We start from the raw sequence: 14,389 nt of genomic DNA, 5'->3' as shown, positions 1-14,389 counted from the left end.
ATGCTCTTACGATAAAGGTGTATGAGGGTGTGAGATACAAAAAACACAAAACAGTGCAAACGTCACTTTGGAATAGTTTGGGTATTACAGTGTGGTCACGTAGGCACAATAGAGAGAGAGGTTAGGAGCACACGCTGATACAGAGCAGTGCTGCACCCACATAGAAAAAAAAGGCAGTGTGCTCCGTGGTTACTCTCTCAGGTGGGTGATAGCATATCATAAACCCTTGGACTGATAGCGTGAGTTTTCCGCATTTGACTTATACAACCGACATTATAAAATACCAGAAATTATACTGTACAATCAAGTCCTGACTTATCCGCGGGAAAAACTTATCCACAAGTATACACAGTAACCAAGAAGAGAACTTAACAAAAATATTAACCTTAAAAAAAATCATAAAAAAAATATAAAAAAATTAATGATAATAAACTGAAACCAAAAACGAATGGTAAAATCCCTAATCATATCAGAGATAACTTAAGTGGGGCATAAGAAATCCACACCCAGCAAAATACATTACTCAGAAATTAAAAATTCTTATGCATCCCTAAATTTGCATGAGATATGCAGTAAAAAATAAAAAGGTATTTAATCTCACCCTTCAGCCATTTGCCAAAGGCATGCATGTCTCCTGAGATAAAAGAAATGCCTTTCCAGAGCTGTGACTTAAACTTTTGTAGTTTTGGGAATTTTCCTGTGTCCTTTTGATTTTCATGATGCTGCTCCATTGTTTGATTTTGTTCATGGCTTGAGGAATTTCTTTCATCCATAAGTGGATTTAGTTCCTAAAGAAAGAAATTTAGTATGCATTTTAGTTGTATTTTGTCTTAAGCAGACTTGTGGTTACTACTTAAAGGAAGTAGTCCTTTACAATCTTAATTAGTTCTCTCAAATTGTAGCAGGTTCACTGTACTCCTGCACTCCTTGTTTTGTGATAAAAGTATTCACATCACTAATTACTTTACTATTACATTACTTTTTAAACTCATATAAAAATATATACCAATTGGAAAGTTAAAAGATGACACTTTCACTATTTTAATAAAAAGGAAATAACCAATCAATCAAGCTTTATTGTCATACATACTGATTATAGTGTACAAGTAGAAAGAAATTCTTACTGAATTGTCTACATCAAAGACTACAACCATTGACTAACAATTAATGGTACAATTAACAGCACAGTAATACAGCAATACAGAACAATAAATAAGAAACTAAAGAGTTCAAAATACTGTACAATTGCTAACAACATTACAGCCTGGAGTTATCATGAATCCAAAAGTAATGTGATTTTTGCTGAAAGATACACATTTTTCTAGCAAAGAAGTGGAATTCCTAGGGACATTTTCAAGCATTGATAATGTAGTGGCCCGCTGTAATCATGCCTAGAAGTTTACATTCAAAAGTATAAAATTATTTCATTGTAATTTTAATTCACAAAGACACCGTCTTTGTTTTGGATGGACGTCATCAGGTTGCAGCTTTGTAGCTACATGCAACCCCAGGTTACCAATGGTCTGGATCAAGAAGTCGCAATCATTGTCATCATCTCCGTGACATCACAAATAATCGCTATTTTGAATGTGACACTTTCCAACTTTGAGAATAAACAAAAGAATCTCTAGCATGTTTATTGTTGAAATTCCTGCCTAAAGCTTAGTCCATGTTTCTTTACCATGAGTTACCTTCAATTTGAACTTTGTTAGCTTGTTTAAAGTTTACCTCATATCGCTGTTGTGGGTTTATCACTGGGCACTTTCTAATTCATTTCCCTTTTTTGCACCTGATTACCACTGCCATAACAAGGAATAATTATAATATTAGAACAAGCTGGACAAGAATAGACCAACAAAGCTCACCAGTTCTATCCACTTTATTATTCTAAAATAACATCAAGTTGAGTTTTGAAGGTCGCTAACGTTTTGCTGTCTCCCACACTACGTGGTCACTTATTCCATGTGTCTGTGGTTCTCTGTGTGCAGAAAAACTTTGTAATATTTGTACAAAATGTACCCTTAACAAGTTTCCAACTGGGTCCCCATGCTCTTGCTGAACTCATTTTAAAGTAACAGCCTCAATCCACTGGAATGATCCCTTTCAAAATATTAAACATTTAAACACAATCTGTGGAATGCAAGTCCAAAAAGGTTATGCTTATTCTTTATAATGCACTAGTTAGGCCTTGTGAAAGAAAATTTAACTGCTTGCAAGCTACTAAGGGTTACTACTACTAAGGTATAGCTGTTTTTGCTATAAAGGCAGGTTATTCATACAGGCGTCTGTCATAAGACAGGGTGCAGTAAGCTGACCCAGGACAATTTCCTTTTATGGAATTCATCCGTTAGACACAGGAAAGATGACTTTTCCTTCTTTAAGGCCCCTTTTGCAATGTACACAAAATAGAAACGGTTAGCCGATGGATGCAATGTAAGATGAAATGCTTAGATAAACATATTTTGCTTATTGATAAGTAAGGGGAAGGGGGAGGGAGGAAAATTATTAAAAGTCGAGTGACACAGAGGAACTTTGCTCTTCTGCTTTGCAACGTGGAGTTCACGTACTCATCTGTGACTGAATAAAGACTAATTGATTGAACTATTCCTGTCTTCCTCGGTGTGTTACTTCAATAGCCTCATGTGGAGTGCTGCATGCAGTTTTGGTCTCCAGGCTACAAAAAGGACATAGCAGCACTATAAAAAGTCCAATGAAAGTGACCAGGTTGATTCCAGGGTTACAGGGGATGGGTTATGATGAAAAATTAAAACAGCTGAGCCTTTTCAGTTTAAGGAAAATGAGATTAAGAAGAGACATGATAGAAGTGTTTAGAATTATGAAGGGAATTATTCCAGTGGATCAAGACTGTTAACAACTGATAACAGTTGCAAACCTATTAAATTTCACACAAACATTAGGAAGTTTTTCTTTACACAGAGAGTCATAGACACGTGGAATAAGTGACCAAGTAGTGTGGTAGACGTAGGACTTTAGGGACTTTCAAAACTTGATGTTATTTTGGAAGAATTTAGTGAATAGGACTGGCAAGCTTTGTTGGGAAACTAGAAAGGGCAGAGGAGATCTGAGCCCAAAAGGAGTAAACTGAAGAACAATACCAACACTGCAGGTCATATAACCAAGCATGGTGCACTTTCAGTCAAATGTAGTAGGATAGGAACAAAGAGTTTATAAAGATGTGTTAAAAAAATCTGAAACAACAGGTAGACGGTTAATGCAGAAATGAATACAGCCTCAAGGACTTTCAAAACAGCCAAACATTGTAAGAAAAAAGAGGACTAAAGAAGATTACACTGGGAGCTAATTTCCTGTAATGTTCTCTCATGGCTCAGGGTTGTGCACAAGTCATCAAGTAGACAGATACTGTACCTCGGCTAGACTAAGAAGGACAACAGTAGGGCTGACTTCCAATTAGCAGATGTACATCATTACAACTTACGGTAATTTAAAAGGTGTACAACAGCATACTGTGCTATGTTAGATGTACATAGGATAACAAAAAACAAGACACATTTTGTGTGAGACAAGATTCATCTTAGTAAAAAGCAAGTCAATTAATGAATGTGGGGAATCCTGGGGCGATGAGACAACATTTTAATTCCATAGCTATAAATTTAATCAGCACTTTGTGCAAAACAAGAATATAATTTAAACAGAAAAACCTGAAGCCTTGTTAAAACAAAGAAGACACAAATACAGTTTGATTGAAGATTGAACATAAAACTTTTCCACGGAAAAGGAAGTTTAAGATTCTTCAGCCTGGAAAATAGTTTTGTTTGTTTACTTAGCACAGAATCTCACAGTGAGACCTACACCTGCAGCCAACATTTTATTAAAGCAAAATTTAATGGAGCCATTTCAGTTCACCAGCACTTAGTTATGGAAAATCGTGTTGATGATAAGTTGTTGACAGTAGCAACTTTCTTTTTGTCCTGCTCATGTTTTTGAAGCTTTCTGGAAGCTTCTCTATTTTTGGAGATATTTCCTTATCATTTTAATAAATTCTTGCTTACCAATTGGTAGACTCCTAAATATTTGTTTCAGTTTAAGTCCTAGTAGTTTCTAATCTACCTTTTTTCTGTTTTCCAGTTTTGTTGATTTAGAATCTCAGATTCTACAACTCTGTGATAACTGGTGAAATGTTCTACGCTGCGGTGTACTGGACAGGACTTCAAGAGAGGCCCACCTAATCTATAAGCTCATTAAAAGGGCAGGCTCAGTTATGGGACACACTCATGAGCCCCTGGAGGTTGAAAATGAAAACAAAACTGAGTGCCTTCATGAACGATGCTGGACATCCTCTTTCTGACACACCAACAATGAGCACTTTCAGACAATGAATTCTTCACAGACGTCATAAAGAAACACTACTGGGGCTCCTTATACCAATAGCAATATGTCTTTACTAGTATATGTGATAAGAGGTCCGTGGCAAAGCACGATGTTTAAATAAATAATTGGGTCCAGGAGCATGTAGGCTCCGAATGGGTGTGAATGTGCAAATGCTGGTGTTGCTCCAGGGTCAATTGGGGTGCATGGTTGATCACGCACTCATGGGCAAATGCAAGCGTGTCTGTTGAGTGCCTCATTCATACCTCAGAGTAGGTGGAGAGCACCTGCACCCAATCAGGGAGTATAAGAAAAGCCTGCTTGGTAGAAGAGGGAAAACAGAAATACATCAAATGAGTGCAACGGACAACTGTGAGTGAGCAGTATCGGGTGTCTGAGCAGAGACAGCAAGAGAGGAGGAGAGGGAGAAGGCAGCATGGTTGGTAGCCCTGCTGGTTTATTGAAGGAGTGGGATCAACGATGGTGGTGGGGTCCTCCTTAGGGGTCTGAGGGATGCAAAAAGTGCGTGGAGGAAGACAGGAGAACAGCCGACCCTTAGTGGTCTGTCAGACACCAATGAGGGCAGCCAAGACGTGGCTCAGTAAGGAGGACCACAGCTAATGGACTCCGTCAGGTGAGCAAGCTAGGGGTGAGCTAGGGAGACAGGCAGGAAGTAATGCTGGTCTCAGATAAAGAGCAAGGACCCGGAAAACTATGTTTTGTACTCTGGTTTTATGTTTGGGTTTATTTGGTTTTTAAATTGTGGACTGTTCACTGTTTTTGTGGATTATTTATTAATTGTTTATTTGGAGAAGATCACTTCAACTTGGGTTCAACCATCTTATAAAGCAGTGCTTCTTAACTTTTGTGGTGTCACAGCCCATTTTTTCACATGCCAGTTTGTTCGCGACCCATCGGGTATGATGTCCCTCTCCATGTAATTAGTGTGGTTGTCAAAGCGGGAGGGTGTACTGCATGATGATCAGAGCGTCAGAGTATTAGATAAATCAAACTCAGTCATCAATGCTTTTCCTCCTTGGTGAATTGAATTCAATTGTCAGAGCGGGTGATTAACAAGGTCGTCCAGGATCAGCCATGACCCACCTGCAATGCTGCCGCTGTGAACAAGATCATTAGAACGCTTACTGGCTTTTGTCCAGTTGGGAAATGCTGTGATAATGGAAAAAGGAACATGTCATGTGACTGGCTATGGCCATAGAAAAGGTAAACAAGATGACTGCATCTGCGACAAAACTGCACAAAATGGTGATGCCTTTGATTCAAATAGAAAAATAAAATTTCAGCTAGGTGACGGATCCATCAAAACAATAAAAATCAGCCCTACTTTTAAAAAAATAATATCAGTCAGGACTGCACAAACAATTCTTAAGGGTACAAAACCTACATTCATATAAAAATAAACTCAGAATTATAACCGTAATGAGACATTTACCGTACCTCCAGGTATTATTGCGAGATAATAGATAACCATGAGATAAATCTAGTGAGGGACAGAAAGGAATCAAAGCCAGAATAATCAGAAAAACACAAGGGCAGATCCAACTGAGGGATACAGAAACACTGAAATTCCGCCGTATTTATATCATCGCTACATGTGACGTAACGAGTGTTACAACTGTGGTCACGTAAGTAGTCTCTGCAACACACGAACAAGGAACAAGATGGACAAAAACAAAATAAAACTTTGCCGAAATACATTAAAATGGATATAGGTTGGGAGCATACGCTGATTACAGCACGTTGCCGTACCCACCACACGACGAACCACACAGAATTGGGATCTGCCTGCTGCCGTGCAACGGGTGACACCTCAGCACCACACAGGAACAGTGTGAGGCTTTTTACAGTGGCTGGAGTGCCAGTCCTGCCACCAACCCCCAAGTTTTCCCTGCAAGTTGGTAGATAAATCCCTGTAAATAGATTCTCCATGCTTCTTCTTCTTCTTTCCAACTTGAGCTGACCCTTTAATGTCCTCATTTCCAATCCTGTCCTTCCTCGTCACACCCAATGCAAATCTTAACATCTTTAACTCTGCCACCTCCAGTTCTGTCTCCTGCTTTCTGGTCAGTGCCACCGTCTCCAACCCATATAACATAGCTGGTCTTACTACCGTCCTGTAGACCTTCCCTTTCACTCTTGCTGATATCCGTCTGTCACAAATCACTCCTGATGGGCTGTCATGTATCAATTGGAGTTAATGTGTTTTATTGTTACTACTTGTGTTTTATTGTGTACTACTACAGTATGCACCATAGCTAATTATAACTTTGCAATACATAATACACGATGTCTGTCAAGCTATAATAAATTATTGCATGTCCTTCCATTGATAATTTCTTCATATCCTGCAATCATAATGATATATCACACTGGTTATACAATGTTCTGCAATATTATGAAATATCCACAAACCTCCATCTTATTAATCCCACCATAGCAGCACAATGTTTTAAATACCTGTTGCTGTTCTTTCTTTACTATCTCATGGCAAATCTCTAATGACCATCTCTGGACTATCTGTGGCTGCTAGTTGGAGCAGAACTGACAAGCATGGGCAGAGTTTTGTTTTCCCTGTTTTGCCTTTCGGCTGTTTAATACTTGCAACATACATTCACTAATGATTTTCCCTACACATAGCCGAAATTCCAACGCCTAAAGCTGGCTACGAAATCTAGGTAGTGTCGCTAATTAATTACTACAGTTGTTGGCCGCCAAGTTATTTAGTAAGCCGACAGAAGCCGTCCTGTTATGTGACCTGTCAACAACGTCAGAAACGAAGTGCGTTTTAGGTGAATACCTGTGCTGGTTGAAGTCAGTTAGGCTGAATGAGGAAGACGCACGACCCTTTTGGTTATCAAAGCAGTGGCCCTCGGTGTCCACTGCGTGGACGGATGGATCGGGGAGAATGCGAAAATGTCCAGACCGCTTCACTTACCAAAAAAGGCGCCCCTCACCTTCCACAGCACGGACACAACGGAATGGCACGGAGCATGCGCCGCTTAAGTTACATATCCTGCGTCCCTTAGTGTCCGAAGAGCTTGCTCCTTATCTCTCGGGAACCGCGCCCCTCGGGTGTCGGCGCAGTGTGTGGCCGCCTATGTCGCTCAATGGATTACCCCTATGACAATATGACAGACCGAAAGGTCAAGCACACTTAGCTAGCAATATACTTTATTGTCATATGGTGCTATATAAGTCACAAGCCATTGCAGTGCTGTAAAGTTAACGGAGGAGGGGTTTTCTTACCGGTTCTGAATACTGTAAAGCTCATATTTTCGTGCATTACGTGGCATTCTCCTACAGCGCCATTTTTTTGGCTTAATCATTGTTTTCTCAGAACCATCTTCTTTATCTTTGGTGTCCATTATAAAGTGATAAAATGCATTGAGCGGTTTAAGAAAATGGATGGATGGATAGTTTCAATTTCACGCGCGCGGGGTGGTACCATTTAAGTAGGGGTCACCGCCTTTTCTCCTATAACGGTTAACTGCACGGAAAGCGGGGGTGCGTGGAACAATCTTTTTACGAATTTACTAATTGGTTTGCCTTTATTTATGAGAATTTCAAAGGTTACCAGCACACCGGGGAAATCTCACGGTGTTCCCAACGGACACCCCCCTGCTAGATAGGAATTGACAGCATTATGGTTATCAGAGCTAACTGTAACTATGAAGCCATTTTTCTTGTTCTCCTTGGATGGCCGGTGGTCACCAGAGTGTGTCACGACTGCCACTGACTCGCTAAGATTATGTAAATAAAGTATATGACTTAAAATTGTTGAAAAAGTTATAATGTGACATGGCCTTAAAGATCAGTTTTTTTAATTAAGACAGACGGTCACATTGCAGTGATCAAAGAAAGACAACCCCCCCAAGAACAGGAACACAACTAAGCACAATCTGCATCTTTCACACCAACATAAAATTACTTCCATATAAATGGTACTAATGGCAAAAATAATTTATACTTTAGTGCAGCGAGTATTAGCGACCCGAGTTTTCATAACAGTTTTAATCGCGCCCCCCTAACGTTTTTTTGAAAGGAGCCCACTAATACCAATTTGTTCATTTTTAATTAATGATATATCATAGATGCATATTTTATTAAACCTACTTAACATTTATCGACATTTATCTTTATAGTATCAGAATGTAGTTTATGTTAATTTGTTTGGTTTCAATAGATGTATTTTTCATATTTTCGATTCCTTTTTTCTTTTTTTCACATCTTCGCGCCCCCTTTTTTGTTACTTCGCGCCCCCCTAGGGAGGCCCGCCCCACAGTTTTAGAACCACTGCTTTAGTGAAAGTTTGCTTCCTTATATTAAGATTTGTATCTTAATCATCTCCTGACTATATATTAAATCGTAAGCCTAAAAAGTGCAACAATTTTGTACAGCGATTTTATGTCACGTTTTTTGTCACGCTTTAAATCGGGATAATTTTAAAACCTACATGTTTGGCATCATTTTTTTCAGAATTTATCGAACTTTAATGTGATGTTATTAGATTTTCAGATTCTTATTACGTTTTTAAATTATAAACTAAAATATCAAGAAAGTCGTGGTTTTTAATATCAAGAAAGTCGTGTTTTTTTATTTTTGATCGAGTAAACTTTCTTTCAGAGGAACAAACTATTTAAAAAAAGAAGGGCGAGTTACGATGACCCATTGCATACCACTTTAGTTTTCACGTGATTTGTCCAGTTATTTAAATGTCATTTTTAAAGAAAAGTTTTTTTTTTATCTATAAGAATGTCAGTTATAAATTATAAATTATATTGTCTCTTATAAATACTCATCGGGCAGAGTGGACCTCAATTTAGTCAAGAGAGTTAATATTTTATTCTGATTCCATGATCTTTACTCCGTTAAATAATTTATTTTTCTTTTACATATTTATAGAATTCTGCGGTGGGTTTGCACCCTGCCCGGGATTGGTTCCCTGCCTTGTGCCCTGTGTTGGCTGGGATTGGCTCCAGCAGACCCCCGTGACCCTGTGTTCGGATTCAGCAGGTTGGAAAATGGATGGATGGATATTTATAGAATTTCATGATTTTGGATCGGGGAGAATGCGAAAATGTCCAGACCGCTTAACTTACCAAAAAAGGCGCCCCTCACCTTCCACAGCACGGACACAACGGAATGGCACGGAGCATGCGCCGCTTAAGTTACATATCCTGCGTCCCTCAGTGTCCGAAGAGCTTGCTCCTTATCTCTCGGGAACCGCGCCCCTCGGGTGTCGGCGCAGTGTGTGGCCGCCTATGTCGCTCAATGGATTACCCCTATGGCAATATGACAGACCGGAAGGTCAAGCACACTTAGCTAGCAATATACTTTAATGTCATCTGGTGCTACGACGTAAGTCACAAGCCAATGCAGTGCTGTAAAGTTAACGGAGGAGGGTTTTTCTTACCGGTTCTAAATAAAGCTCATATTTTCGTGCATTATGTTGCATTCTCCTGCAGCGCCGTTTTTTTCGCTTAATCATTGTTTTCTCAGAACCGTCTTCTTTATCTTTGGTGTCCATTATAAAGTGATAAAATGCATTGAGCTGTTTAAAAAAATGGATGGATGGATAGTTTCAATTTCACGCGCTCGGGGTTGTACCATTTAAGTAGGGGTCACCGCCTTTTCTCCTATAACGGAGAAAAGGCCTGATCCCAATCTGATACCTGGATGGTTACCTACTAGGTAACACTTGTGGTGAGGCAGACAGTCAGCAGATATCCGCCACATCGTTTCAGTTGCAAGAAGCAAATCATTGACATGTTATAGAGTGACTGCCAGTTAACTGGTAGCTAACCACCCAAATATCAGATTGGGATCAGACCTATACATTGTGAAGCCCAGGTTGCGTAAAGCTGCCCTAACCCTGACACAGACAGGCAGGACACAGGTTTAGCACACAACACATGATTTATTTACAGAGTTTGCCTTCCATAGCACACAAGGCAAGCACCAACTCAGTCCCTTCTCTCAGCCAGTCCTTCCGCCTCCACTCCACCTCATGAGCTTTGTCCACTTCCTCTCGACTCGGGCCCCCGAATGGAGTGAGACTACTCCACTTATTCAGGTCCCGGGTTATCAGCTATGAATCCATTTTTCTTGTTCTCCTTGGATGGCAGTTTGGTACCATTGCTTCTTTATCTATACAACTTCTGCCTGAATTTGAACAGGAACTCAAAGCAGATGGCAGTGGCATTAAGAACATCACATTGTAACGCCGCCATGATTGACATTTGTGCGCAGTGTAGACTACCCAAGGATTTTGACTTTTCCATACATTCTTGCCCTCAAGAGTCAAGAGGTGCTCAAACCAAAAAAGATTATTCAAAGTTATTACCTACAGCACATCCAAAGTTAGCGTAGCTTGAATTATTGTAGTTGCGCAGCCTAGTTTCGAAATGTGCTTGAAGCCATAATGCTGTCATCACCTTGTTATAAAACGATGACAGCTTTTCCTTGGGCACTTAGAAAATTGGTAAGAATGCTAATGAACATGTCTGGGTACATTTCATGGGTGATAGAAGTGACACGCACAGGTCATTGCCAAAAATGTAATTGAAAAATCCTACTTCTTTACCACAGGCATTCGGCAATGTATTGATTTGGAAGTGCAAGTAAAATAACAGTGTTCTTCTGTATTTAAAATAAATATTGCATTGTACCAGAACAAACAGGTTTTACATCCTTTTAGGCAAAATGCTGTTTTTCCTTCAGTTTTAAAGAAATAAATCCAGTCCAGGAATTAAATTCATGAAACTGTACTATAAGACATCAGTACTAACCACTGTGCCATCCAGCTTTCATGTTAAAATGAATACATGGGAAACAAATAATAATCTGCTTATACTTAGAAATTTGACATAATAAACTTACCATTCATTTCCAAAACTGTTTAGAGCAATTCATGGTCATAAAGGCCAGAAATACAGTAAAATGACATGTGATGATTTCTTTTCACATGTTATAGCGGTGTCAATTTATGCATTATTTTAATGCAATAAAGAAAATTAAAATATAAAAAAGGTTTGCTATATCCCTTTGAACATTATTTGACAAAATAAATAAATCAGCTAAAAATATTAAAGCAGCAAGGCCGGTGTTCTTTCACTAAAGCTGGCGTCTCATTAAATGACTGTGGTTGCTGATCTCATTACCTTAGTATATTAATATGTACACAACTAATAGGAGGGCATGTCAAGCTAGATGAGTGCATAATGAGTTTTTAGTATAGTTGCCCATTTCCAAAGTATGAGGGATTTGCCCCTTTCTGTGGTAGTCAATAATCTGCTGCCTGATGGAGCTGGTGCCAGGGTTTACAGGTACAACGAGCACATCTGCAATTCTTCACTCCATTCTGTTGTGATAAGTAAAACAAAAGACATATAACAGACGGGCCTGTCTCTTGTTGGTGAGGTGCAAAGCACGTGCATTGTACTGACTCACTCGTTCTTAACTCTCATGCACACAAGCCTGTCCCTGTCATTTAAGACATCTTGGGGTGAGCAACAGACTAGCTGGATTTAGTGGCAGGAGATGCCAGACTACATGACCGGTGGTCACCAGTATGTGTCATGACTGCCACTGACTCGATAAGATTATGTAAATGAAGTCTATGACTTAAAATTGCTCAAAAAGTTGTAATGTGGCATGGTCTTAAAGAGCAGTTTTTTTGAATTAAGAGAGACGGTCACATTGCAGTGATCAAAGAAAGACCCCCCCCAACAACAGGAACAAAACTAAGCACAGTTTGCAACTTTCCCACCAACATAAAATCACTTCCATATAAATGGTACTAATGGAAAAAATAATTTATACTTTAGTGAAAGTTTGCTTCCTGATATTAAGATTTGTATCTTAATCATCTCCTGACTATATGTTCTTTTTTAATTAATGATATATCATAGATGCATATTTTATTAAGACTACTTAACTTTTATCGACATTTATCTAACTATATTTATTTTTGTAGCATCAGAATCTATCCGTCCATCCATTTTCCAACCCGCTGAATCCAAACACAGGGTAACGGGGGTCTGCTGGAGCCAATCCCAGCCAACACAGGGCACAAGGCAGGAACCAATCCCAGGCAGGGTGCCAACCCACCACAGGACCCACACACCAAACACACACTAGGGCCAATTTAGAATCGCCAATCCACCTAACCTGCATGTCTTTGGACTGTGGGAGGAAACCGGAGTGCCAGGAGGAAACGCACGGAGACACGGGGAGAACATGCAAACTCCACGCAGGGAGGACCCGGGAAGCGAACCCAGGTCCCCAGATCACCCAACTGTGAGGCAGCAGCGCTACCCACTGCGCCACCGTGCCGCCCTATCAGAATCTAGTTGAAGTTAATTTGTTTTGGTTTCAATAGATGTATTTTTCATATTTTCGATTCCTTTTTTCTTTTTTTCACATCTTCGCGCCCCACTTTTTGTTACTTCACGCCCCCCTAGGGAGGCCCGCCCCACAGTTTGAGAACCACTGCTTTAGTGAAAGTTTGCTTCGTTATATTAAGATTTGTATCTTAATCATCTCCTGACTATATATATGTATATATATATATATTTGTTATATAGTACCTGCCAGATAATACAAAGAGTACATGAGCCCCTAACTGGGGCTCATCAGGTGTACGCACTTTTCTGCTTCCCCCTATGTGGGGATCAAACTTCAGACATTGTGCCATAGCGGCTGGTTTGCTTACTCCACCGCGTGCAGATCGGAATATTGTCTGATCAGAATCTGATATTTGGATGGTTACCTACCAAGTAACGTTTGTGGTTAGACAGCCAGTCAGCAGACATCCGCCACGTCCTTTCAGTTGCAAGAACCAAATCATAGACATGTTATAGAGTACCTGCCAGTTAACTGATATCAGATTGGGATCAGACCTATGCATTGTGAAGCCCAGGGTGCGTAACCCTGACACAGACAGGCAGGACACAGTTTTAGCACACAACACATGATTTGTTTACAGAGTTTGTCTTCCACAGCACACAAGGCAAGCACCAACACAGTCTCTTCTCTCAGTCAGTCCTTCCGCCTCCACTCCACCTCATGAGCTTTGTCCACTTCCTCCCCACTCTGACCCTTCAATGGAGTGAGGTAGCTCTTCATATTCAGGTCCCGGGAGTGTTCCAGGTGGCTCATCAGTATTACCTGGAATCACTCCCAGGTGAGGTGGAAGTCCACTATAGGGTTCTGCGGCTCCCCCTGGCAGCCCCCACAGAACCCAACAGGGCTGCACCAAATTCCAGCTGCTGGCATGACTTGCTGAAATCCGTGGTGCCACAGCCACCCAGGAGGGCTGCCCTCTAGTGTCCCATGGGAGGTATTGCCTCACTGATGCTCTCTCCCAAGGTCCTTCCATATGACATATATATGCATATACTTACACACACACATACTGTACATATATTTATAGAAACATTATATATACTGCATGCATATATATATATATATATATATATATATATATATATATATATATATATATATATATATATATATAAACAAACAGGGAGAGAAAGAGAATTAATTTATTTAAATATATATGGTAGATTGATACAAGTCTACTCCATGAGTATCACATATTATTTGTTATCAAGATTTTACCTGTAAAATTATGTCAGCTATGTTTTTTGATTGTTCAGTGGTTGTTTCTGGAGGATTCTTGTTAAACAGTTGAAATTTCTTTGGTGTATCCTAGAGTGTATAAGGGGAAAATACAGAAGTAAGGAAAGCATGTGCATTTGTGTCTAAATAAGGCAACATACAATTATTTTAATTAAAAAGTCTTAGTTTACCAATTTTTCACAGAACCATCATATATAAACGTTTTACAAGAATTTCCACAAAAAATGAATAAGTACACTCTCCAACTTATTTTCACTTCAAAGTCCAGTATTTATACAAAGACATCCATATATTACTTGAATTTCCTTTAAATGTAAACAGAAGTCTTATCTGGCAGGCAGAAGGTAATTTAGTAGAAACGCCTAAACTCCTGGGA

General features: G+C 39.6%; 1 protein-coding gene across 7 annotated transcripts in view; it reads right to left on the bottom strand.

Moving 5' to 3' along the window:
- The window catches only part of slc14a2 (solute carrier family 14 member 2), a 215,413-nt gene that overhangs the window by 44,660 nt on the left and 156,364 nt on the right, over nt 1-14,389 (bottom strand). For 3 of the 7 annotated variants that reach the window (XM_051929515.1, XM_051929519.1, XM_051929518.1), the window contains one exon: nt 602-788. The exons of 2 other annotated variants lie outside the window; for them this stretch is intronic. In XM_051929515.1, the coding sequence (XP_051785475.1) occupies nt 602-788 (187 nt within the window). Of the gene's footprint in view, nt 1-601; nt 789-13,992; nt 14,083-14,389 lie in introns of all 7 variants that reach the window. 2 more of the 7 variants (XM_051929517.1, XM_028805733.2) reach the window with 1 other exon arrangement.

This window comes from Erpetoichthys calabaricus, chromosome 7 (genome assembly GCF_900747795.2).
Source record: "Erpetoichthys calabaricus chromosome 7, fErpCal1.3, whole genome shotgun sequence".
Lineage (NCBI taxonomy): Eukaryota > Metazoa > Chordata > Cladistia > Polypteriformes > Polypteridae > Erpetoichthys > Erpetoichthys calabaricus.
The sequence above is the reverse complement of the archived record's forward strand: the minus strand, read 5'-3'. Positions and strand labels throughout refer to the sequence as shown.